This window comes from Macrotis lagotis, chromosome X (genome assembly GCF_037893015.1).
Source record: "Macrotis lagotis isolate mMagLag1 chromosome X, bilby.v1.9.chrom.fasta, whole genome shotgun sequence".
NCBI classification, from domain to species: domain Eukaryota; kingdom Metazoa; phylum Chordata; class Mammalia; order Peramelemorphia; family Peramelidae; genus Macrotis; species Macrotis lagotis.
In genome coordinates, this window is record NC_133666.1 from 94549018 (window position 1) to 94560404 (window position 11387).

Sequence of the window (11387 nt, forward strand, 5' to 3'; positions counted from 1 at the left end):
TATGAGTCTTGAACTGTAGTTCTATCAAGACAGTTGAAATGAATATACTTTAACAGAGGGTACAGGAGAAATATAAAAAAAGGATTATATGGGGAGAAGAAGCTGGAGGTATTAGAAAATTGTGAACACCTCATGAAAGGTACAAGGGACATAGAATAGTAGAAGAACATATGAAGATTGTAAACACTGAGTATATCTCTTTTCAAATTTAACTCAGAAGAGGGAATGATAGATAGAAACTTATTCTGTCTTACAGGGAAATATGAGAGAACGGGGAAAAGGACAATGTGAGGTAGGCAGCAATTAAAAGCAAAGCATTGGTCAGGATGATAAGAGAAAAAGAGAAGGAAAAGTACAAATGGGGAAGAAAAGGATGGAGGGAAAGAAAAAGGTTTTGCTCAAATAAAACCAATGAAACTAAGATTAGAATGAATGCAACAGGAACCAATTTTTACATATTGTTTCTGAGAAAGTATTTATTTCTGAAAGATATAGAAAACTAAGTTAGATTTATAAGAATAGAAGCCTTTCTCCAACTGATAATTGGTCAGAGGATATGAACAAGCAAGTATTTAGATGAAGAAACTGAAACTGAAACATGAAAAAATGCTCCAAATCAGTAGAGGTCAGAGAAATACAAATTAAAACAATCCTCATACTTATCAGTTTGACGAAAATGACCAAAAATGAAAGTGATGAATATTGGAGAGATGTGGTAAAACTGTGACACTAATGAACTGTTGGTGGAATTGTGAACTGAATCAATCATTCTGGAGAGCCATATGGAAATATGCCCAAAAGTTAACAAAACTGAGTATATCCTTTTGATCCAGCAATTACATTACTATATCCCAAAATTATCATAAAAAATGGGTAAAGTTTTTGTGGTGGTAAAGAATTAGAAATTGATTGAATGCCCATCATTTGAAGAATGGCTAAACAAGTTATAGTACAGGAATGCTATCAAATATCATTGTTCTGTAAGAAGTAATGAACAGATAGACTTTATAAAACCCTGGAAAAATAGGCCTGAACTCATGCTGAGTGAAGTGAGTAGAACCAAGAGAACATTTGTACATATTCACAGCAGCATTGTGAGATGATCAACTATGATGTTTGCAGCTCCTCTCAGCCGTTCAGTGCTAAAAGACAATCTTGAGGGACTTGTTATGGAAAATGCCATTAATGTCTGGAGAGAAAGCTGTGGAGTCTGAATATAAAGCAAAACCTATTATGTCCACTTTTTAAAATTTACTTATTTATTTCCTTTGTTTCGTTCTCTCATGATCTTCTCCACCCCCCCACCCCCATTCTAACTCTTCTTTAATAACATGGTTAATGTGGAAATACGTTCATCACTATTTTACATGTACAAACCTGTGTCAGATTGTTTGTTGCTATAGAGAAAGGAGAGAGAAGAGAGGGTAAAATAGAGACACAGAATTCCATAGCTTGTAAGAGGATAAATTTTCTTTGCATGTTGTTGAAAAAACTAAAAACTAAACTAATATCATAGTCCTTTAGTCTATTCCTTTTTCACCCTGTAGAATTTTGTTACCCATGTTCTTTCATATTCTTATTAAAAAATTTAAATTTGTTTTTCCTATTATATTTAAAAATTATTTTCCACATTCTTTTTTTGTTTGTTTATTTTTGTGAGGCAGTGAGATTAAATTACTTGCCCAAGCTTACTTAGCTAGTATCAAGTATCTGAGACCCGATTTGAACTAAGTCCTTCCGACTCTAGGGCTGTGCTCTATCCACTGTGCCACCTAATTGTCCTCACATTATTTTTTATAAAGTTTTCTCTCCAACCCTTTCTTCCCCTCCATCCCAGGATAACAAGTAATCTGATATGGGTAAAAAATGTATAATCATGTTTAAATATTTTCATATTATCAGAGCAAAAAAGGTAAAAACAACTAGATGGAAAAAATAAAGAAAAAAATTTTAAAAGGTGAAAATAATATGCTTTGATTTGTATTCAAATTCTGTAGTTCTTTGTATGTGGATGGCATTTTACATTGCAGTCTTTTACTATTATCATTGATCTCTGTATTGCTGAGGATATCTATCTATTGTAGGTGCTTATTGCACAGTATTGCTGTTAAAATGTACGTCTGGTTCTGCTCACTTCATTCAGCATCAATTCATGTATGTCCTTTAATGTTTTTTTTCTGAAATCTGCCTGCTCATTGTTTCTTATGGAGTATAATATATAGAGTGATATTCCATTACATTCATGTACCACAATTTGTATAGTTATTTCCCTGTTGATGGGTATTCCCTCAGTTTCCAATTCTTTGCCCCCATTTTCCCAAGAAGAGTCCCTATGAATATTGTCGTACATGTGGGTTTTTCCCTTTTTTTTTGTGATCTCTTTCGGATATGGACCTTGTAGTGGTATTGCTGGATCAAAGTTTATTGCCCTTTGGGCATAGTACCAAATTGTTTCCAGAATGGTTGTATCAGTTCTCTTAGATTCCAAATAGGGTCTATTCAATAGGAGATATTCTCTTATATCTTTTTAACATTTCTTGGGTTCCACAATATACTCAACCTATTCTTTTGTTATCCCTAGACCCCAATACTTGATACACTCATCTACTTTTCCAGGTATATGTTTCTGAGATACACTCTTCTACCTTTTCAGTCATACTTTGCTTATAACACCTTGAATGTAGGTCATCATATTCTACAGCTTTCTTGTGCCCAATATATAACTCATATTTACTCTTTGGATAAAAGACAGCCTTTGTTTTCTCAAACATAGTTTTTCAAGATTTGTAGCCAGTTAATAGTATTGGGGAAACATTTGTGTTAAGATTTTTTACTTAGGATGTAATAGGTATATCTGACTCCAAGTGATATCCTATTTGATTTTGTTTAATTTATTAGACTTATTACTCCATTTGAAAATGCAACTGAGCAGCATCAAAGAAAAAGAAAGATGACTCACCATGGTTTCCTAAACTGATGGTCCTAATTTCAAATAGGTGGACCTTTTATGTGGTCAATGTGGTCAAAGTCTACCTGGAAGTTGCTTCTAAGAAAGAACAACTTGAATCTTTGTACTGTCAAATAGTTAACTTTCACGAAAAGAATAGCTTACCCATGTGTCTGAGAGAGGGAGTGCCCTGGTCTCACAGAGGGGAATATCTTCTGCTCTTTGAAAGTATTGTTCTTTCTGAAATGCCAACTAAGTCATTGAAAAATATACTATTTTCAGATTTATTTTTTGTACCAAAGATACATCCTCATGTATTTCAATACACAGAACATCCAATTGAAAATTGTCAGGTCGACAATGGGCATATGTTTTTTAATCCATTTGACTTTCCTTGTGTCAATTGGACTTTGTCTGTGGAGGCCAGCGCTAAAGAGACAGGGTAGGCAAGAATAGCCGTGTAAAGTCTAAAACAGACGTCTTTTTTTTTTTTTTTTTTAGTTTTTGCTAGGCAATGGGGTTAAGTGGCTTGTCCAAGGCCACAACAGCTAGGTAATTATTAAGTGTCTGAGGCCAGATTTGAATTCAGGTACTCCTGACCCCAGGGCCAGTGCTCTATCCACTGGACCACCTAGCTGCCCTGTCTATTTTCTTTAGTGAGGGAAATGACTGACACATGTGCCTTTCCCATCTCCCTTCCCACCCCCAACTCCTGGCCCCAGGGTGGAATTTAAGAATTTATACCACTGTCTAGCAGCAATAACATGATAAGTTTGATTCATAGGAGGGCTTCATGACTAGAATTTGTTCAAGCTTTTCTGAGCTCAGAAGAAACCTGGTGTACCTCAAAGCAATTCACTAATTATGTAAAATAGTTTTGGGATTTTGCTGTGACAGATGATCCAGAGGGTAAGCACAAAGGATTGTTGTTAAGCCAATCTCAGAGCACAGTTTACCTCCTAAACCTTAGCCCAACAGTATCTTAGTATCTTGATACCTGTATGAATTGCAGACTGACATCTTTCAAGTAATCATGTATCACAGTGAGTGAATCCTTTAATGTGCTAGGGCTTTATTTAATAAGCAAAATGTTTATCTACAAATGGAAACTTTAGAGGATTTTGTCATCTTTGAGGAATTCTTCTATTTGGATGATAGGCAGAGGAGTTGTTTTGGCTATGTTTTTACATAATAGCCAAAAACAAAAACAAAAACCCACAACCTAATGTGATCTCAGCATTCTTAAGAGATGCACATTATAATAAGAAGGTATTCTGTCTTCATTGAGATCATATCTTCAGGATTGTATTCAGTTCTGGGATAGTCATTATGAGCTGGAGAATGTTCAGAAGAGGGCTACTAAATTGAAGGAACAATTTTGAAGGATCCAGATTAGCTTAACTTGAAAAACAAAAGACTTGGGGGAAATGTGTTAAGCATCTTCAAATACAGTTGTTTCTTTCAACTCATGGAGGAACCCCCCATAATCTGTAAAATGCATGTAAAATTTTTTGACCCTCTCCATACCAGAGAAATCTAATTTCTTTCTTTTTCTTTTAAGAAGTGTTTATGGTACCTTAGTTTACTTTTAGAGTCTAATTTTTTTTGTAATCTTCCAAATATCTGTGAAGATTTTCCTTTTATTCTTTTTTATAGTACCTTATTATAAAATTTGGGATTATACAACACGTATATTGTTATTATACAACACTATGTATATATTATATTTCTGAGTGTCTAAACTTTTTCTGTTTCCTCTGCTGGCCTTTGTGTGCCATCTGAAGTTTCCACAAAAGTAAAAAAAAAAAAATTCGTATTTAATTTCTCATGTAACTCAGGAATATGTTGCAATCATGATGGGGAAAATCATGATGTGGAGTGTTTAATTGTATTTGAAAGAATTTGGTGAAAGAAGGGCTATATTTGTCCTGTTTGGATCCAGTATCCAGGAATAAAACTGGAAATTGGGAGAGTGCAGTTTAGATTTCACTTAATCAAAAGCTTTCCAACATTTGAAGTGATCCTAAAATGTAATGAGATGCTTTGGTAGGGGAAGGCAAACCCCTTCCTTACCGGAGATCTTAAGCAGGGGGTAGATTACTACTCATTGATTATGTTGTATTGTGGGGTTTTGTTCAAAAAACAGCCTCTGAGATCTCTTTCAATGCAATGTTTCCACTGAAAATGGTGTCAGGAGACTTCCATTTGAATTGTTATCATCAATTTCTCTCATATAACTTCAGGTAAATCACTTTATTTATCTGTCAAATGAAGGTATTGAAATTCCCTTCCAGTCCTCAGTCTATGGATTTTTGATTATGTGGTCTCTTAAGATTCTCTGATTTTGTGACATACCCCCTGACAATATACATTATTTTGGTTAGCATATACATATCTCACCATTTTATGCCTTCTTGACATAAAAACAATTAGAGGTTCTAGAGTGGTAGAACACATTAGAATTATCAGTTCAACATACCTCACTAAATCTCAGGGTTGCTTGTTATGCCCCTGTATAGTTATCATGTTTTAGTTTAGCTATAGCTGGTTCTAAAGAGACAACAAGTTAAGGTCAAATTTAATGTTACTTTAGCTCTTTTTGCTACTTGCTAACCCAGCATATCCTTGGGGAGGGAGATGTGTGGAGTCAAGATGGCAGACAAAAGGTAGGAACATCTCTCAGATCCCTGCCCCCAAACCTTCCAAACACCTTTAAATAATACTCTAATTCCGGTGCAGGAGAATGCACAAAAGAATGGGATGAACAAATTTTCTAGCCCAAGACAACTTAGAAGATTTGCATGAAAGTTCTATATCACCAGCACAGGCCCTGTCAGGATAGAGCTAACCAGGAGCAGGCCTGGAGAACACCTGAAGTAGCAGCAGTGGCTGCTTCTGGAGTTCTTAGCCCACAGATAGTAAGAGGGTAGAACAGTGGGTCAGAATTTGGGCAAGACTCTGTTGCATTCACCATACTCAGATCCAGGTCATAGTTCTATGTGGAAGTCACAGGATGAGGAGGAGCAGTAGTAAATCACAGCTTGCAACCACAGGGGAGCTAGGACCCTAATCATATTTCCAGGGTGGAAAAGAATCCTTGTGTTTGCTTACAGGATAGTACTAAACACATCTGTCCTTGAAAGAATTGAAAACTTGCAAGTCACTAGAAGTATTCCTAAAAACAGTTGCAAAAACTTCCTGATCCTTGGGGCAGAAACTTGGGAGAAGAGTGCCATGGAAACAGAGCCCCACTTTTTAGTAAGGAGTTAAAAGTCAAAACACTCAGAAAAAGACAACAAAGTCAAAACTCCTATATCCAAAGCCTCCAAGAAAAATATGAATAGGTTATGGAAGGACTCAAAGAGAATTCTAAAAATCAAGTAAGGGACGTAGGGGAAAATATGGAGGAAGGAAGAATAAGAGTGATGTAAGGAAATCAGCAGGCACAAAAAAATACTAAAGAAAATAATACCTTAAAAACCAGACTAGACCAAATGGTAAAAGAAGTATAAAAGTCAATGAGAAGAATGTCTTAAAAAGCAAAATTGACCAAATGGAAAAAAGAGGCACAAAAACTTCACTGAAGAAAAAACTCCTTAAAAAGTAGAATTCACCAAATGGAAAAAGAGGTACAAAAACACAGTGAACAAAATAATCCCTTAAAAATTAGAATTGAGGGGCTGCTGGGTGGCACAGTTGAAAGAGTCCTTGTCCTGGAATCAGGAGGGATCTGTGTTCAAATTTGACCTCGGCCTCTTAATTGTCTAGCTGTGTGACCTTGGGCATGTCACTCTTAACCCCTTTGCCTTAAAAAAAAAAAAAAGAAAAAAATTTGAATTGAGCAAGTTGAAGCTAATGGCTTTATGAACATGAAGAAACAATGAAACAAAATGAAAAGATTGAAAAAATTAACATATGAAATATCTCATTGGAAAAACAACTAACCCAGAAAATAGAGACAGGAAAGATAATTTTAAAAATATTAGGCTTCCTGAAAGCCATGGAAAACAATAGCCTGGACATTATATTTCAAGAAATTATCAAGGAAAACTGGCCTGATATTCTAGAACCAGGAAGTAAAATAAAAAAAAAATAAAGAATTCACCAATCATCTCCTGAAAGAGATCCCAAAATGAAAACTCTCAGAATTGTTGTTCTAGAGTTCTCATGGCAAGTAGAAAAATATTACAAACAGTCAGAATCAATTTCAGTATTGGAGAGCCACAGTCAGGATAACATAAGACTTAGCAGCTTTTACATTAAGGAATCAGAAGATTTGGAATATGATTTCTAAGATTTTATTTATTTGGAGTTTTACAGTTTTTCCCCTAATCTTACTTCCCTCCCCCACCCCCGACAGAAGGCAGTCTTTCAGTCTTTACATTGTTTCCATGGTATACATTGATCCAAATTGAATATGATGAGAGAGAAATCATATCCATAAGGAAGAAACATAAAGTATAAGAGATAGCAAGATCAGACAATAAGATATCAGTGCCCCCCCCCCCAAATTAAAGGTAGTAGTCCATAGTCTTTGTCCAAACTCCACAGTTCTTTCTCTGGATACAGATGGTATTCTCCATCCCAGGCAGCCCCAAATTATCCCTGATTGTTGCATTGATGGAATGAGCAAGTCCATCAAGGTTGATCTGTGTTGCTATTAGGGTGTACAATGTTTTTCTGCTTCTGCTCATCTCATTCAGCATCAGTTCATGCAAATCCCTCCAGGCTTCCCTGAATTCCCATCCGTCCTGGTTTCTGATAGAACAATAGTGTTCCATGACATATAAACCAGGAGCAGGTTCATATACCACAGCTTGCTAAGCCATTCCCCATTTGAAGGACATTTACTTGATTTCCAATTCTTTGTCACCACAAACAGGGCTGCTATGATGAATCTTTTTGTACAAGTGATGTTTTTACCCTTTTTCATCATCCCTTCAGGGTACAGCCTGAGTAGTGGTATTGCTAGATCAAAGGGTATGCACATTTTTGTTGCCCTTTGGGCGTAGTGGAATATGATTTCTGGAGGACAAACAAGTTAGAATTACAACCAATAATCACCTAATCAGCAAAGCTGAGGTTCAGAGGATAAACTGTTATTCAATGAAATAGGGATTTTGAAGCTTTCATGATATGACCAGAGCTGAGTAGAAAATTTGACTTTTAAATGTAAAATTCAAGAGAATAAAATGGTTAATAGGAAAGGAAAATCATAAGAAACTTAACTTTAATAAGGTTAAACTGCATACACTTCCACATTGGAAGATGATACTGGTAACTCATATGAACTTTCTCATTATTAGGGCAGTTAGGAGTATACATAGAGCAAATAGATGTGAGTTGAATAAAAGAGATGATTTCCAAAAATTAAAATAGAATTAAGGTGTGATAAAGAGGAGTATGAATTATATATGATGGGATGATATAAAAAGAAAATCAAATTAAGGGATGAGAAAGGGAAAGAGTGGTGTAGATTACTTCACATACAAGGTAGGGGAGGTGGCAGGGAACACTTGCACCTCTGGTATCTCTGTCAAAAAAAAATCCCCAAAATTATGAAGAGTTAGTAATGACTGAAAGATGACTAAAAACTAAATTTTGTGTGATTGTAACAGTGGTTCTACAGTATTTGAATTATATTATTTTTTTTCTTGTCCTGGAAGTTTTAGAATTTGGCTAAGATATTTCTAAGAATATCATATTATATCATGATTGTGATGTGTTTTTTCAATTTCTATTTTTTCTTCTAATTCTAATATATTAGGGCGTTTCCTTTATTCTTGCAATATGATGCTCAGATTTTTTTTAATCTTAGCCTTCACATAGTCCAATCTCTCTTAAATTATCTCTCCTTAGTCCATTTTATAGGTCAGTTGTTTTTAATGAGATATTTCACCTTTCCTTCTATTTTTTTCATTCTTTGAATTTTCCTTATTTTTTCTTTATCTAATAAATCATTAGCTTTCACTTGACAAATTCTAGTTTTTCAGTAATTATTTTCTTCATTGATCTTTTGGTGTTTGCCCAGATCTCATGGCTATGAATGACAGACAGAATTTGAATTATACTAAAAGTGATGGCACACATGATAATTTTATCTACTGTAAGTTTTTCCTGCCTACACATCTTTTATTAACTTTTCCTATTTTAAAGTGCCATATTCTTACATTTCTATTTCTGCAGTTAATAATAATCAAGAACTCTTTAATGAATTTGGTTTATGTTAGCTTGTGGTTGATGCAACTAATAGCTTACTTTACCAGAGACTTTGTGAAATTGTTTTATTTCACTATATGTCAAGACTCAAGAAAGTTCCAGGGATTTCTTATTGATGTTAATTCTTGCTCCCACAAAATATATGTGTAGTGCAGAATTAAGAAAGTGTTTCATTTGCCATGGAAAAAATAAAGTTATGATGCCTGGTTTAAACAGTTCCTCTATCTATTATATATGTATATAGCAAAAATTCATTCTGATCTGGCTAGTCTAACCTTTACTACCTAGTTCTCTTGCTTACATGAATGATGATGAACATTTTCTTTGGGAAAACTATTCCCACAACCTCCCCCCCCCCGCCCGCCCCACCATTATAACTTGTTTGCTTGCTCAGTTGTATTAAAGAAACATTCAGTAACTTTAAATTCTTATAATTCACCTGTATTTTGTGATCACAGTAATTTTATCCCTAAAAAAATTTCTAAAGACACATTGTGAAGGGAAGGATTCTTGATATCTCTCCCATGATCTCACATCATCATCATTATGTGTATGTGTGTAAAAATCCCCCAAGTCCTCAAAAATATTACAAACTTGAGAGTGTAGTATTTCATTCAATTAGAAAATATTAATTTAACACTTAGTAGAGGCCACTATGCTTCGCCTTAAGGATAGAAAAACTGGTTTTTTTTCCTAAATGAATTTGAATTTTAGTGTAAATAACTTAAGTACAAAATACTAAGTTGATGAGAGATAATATACGGGGGGGGGGGGGAGTCACTGGCATCTTGAGTTGATCAGAAAAAGCTTGCAGAAATTTAGGTTTGAGCAGTCTTAAAGGAAGCCAGAGAAGGAAGAAAAATGAGATGAGAGATAGAGTATCTTCTATTTAGTCCTGCAAATTAGGTAAAGGAGGGGAAGTAAGTTTAAAACTATTAGGAAGATCGCAACAGCCAGATGATAAATATATATCACAAGGAAGCTTTTGTATTTAATCCTGAAGTATAGGGAGCTGTTGAAGTTTGAGGAAAAGAGGATTGGAGTGGGGAAAGGTTTGAAGCAACTAAAAGAAACTGAAAACCCTGAAGTTGCAAGGCTAATTGGCTAGAGAGATGGTAGTGTATCATTGCATGTCACCTTTACAAGAGTTTTTTTTTGGGAAATAATGACCTTTAATATTGAGTTTTTCCAACTGTTAAAAATTTACCTTATACATGTGACTGGGAAACACTTTATGCTTTACAAAGCACTTTCTTCATAATCCTGGGAGATAAATGACAAATATTTTTATCCCATTTTAACAGATAAGGAAACTGAGATTTAGAAATATGAAGTGACTTGCCAAAACTGATACAGATAGTAAGTAAGCACTTGAGTTAGGAATACCACAACTATTCTGACTTTTGGTCCAGTGTTGTTGTTGTTGTTGTTGTTTTGTTTTATGAAGCTATCAATAAAGTATCGAAAAAAACATGTTCACTAGTCAGAAAGTGAAAGAAAGAGAGTTCATCTTTCTAGTGTCTTTACTGACTTCCTCAACATGAAATTGTCATATATTAGGATTATCTGAAGGCAGAGAAAGAGTTTTGAAAGGCAAAGTGGCATGAGAGCTTCCCTTGAAGTCAAGAATTTCTGGGTCCATATACTTTGGCTGGCATATACTGAATATATGAGACTGGGTGAGTCACTTCACAGTGCCCCAATCAACTCTGAGATTTATTTACTGCAGAAAAATGCCAATCTGCTTTGAAAGAGGTAATTTTCTGATCAGGAATTACCTACCCCAGGGAAACTGCAGGTCCAATAATAAAGAAGCAGGGCTTAATTGAGTTTTATTCCCCAAATGAACTTTAGACAAAAAATGCAATGATATGAATTTTGACTTTGGAAGATCCTACTGTGGGAAAATAGACAACTGATTAGATCTTGATTTTATCGTCACCTCTTCAACTATTTGTTGTTTGACAAGATTTTAATCTAGAAATTGAATGGAATTACTTAGCTAGATGATCAGATGAGACATAATAGACTCTCAGCTCATTCATACTTCTCTTCTATGGTTCCTTCTTCTGAGTTAGGGAGAACAATCCCATCTCATGAAAGAACATGAGGATGTTCAGGAACAAATGACCTTGCGCTATGAAGAACGAATCACAGAGCTCCACAGCATCATTGCTGAGCTAAATAAGAAGATTGACCGCCTTCAAAGAGCAACAATCAG

General features: G+C 35.0%; 1 protein-coding gene across 3 annotated transcripts in view; it reads left to right on the forward strand.

The window, feature by feature from the left end:
• Positions 1–11387, forward strand: part of MCC (MCC regulator of WNT signaling pathway) — a 219108-nt gene that overhangs the window by 82325 nt on the left and 125396 nt on the right. For all 3 annotated transcript variants that reach the window (XM_074202759.1, XM_074202757.1, XM_074202758.1), the window contains one exon: positions 11245–11387. In XM_074202759.1, coding sequence (XP_074058860.1) covers positions 11263–11387 — 125 coding nt within the window. In that variant the 5' untranslated portion in view covers positions 11245–11262. The remainder of the gene's footprint in view (positions 1–11244) is intronic.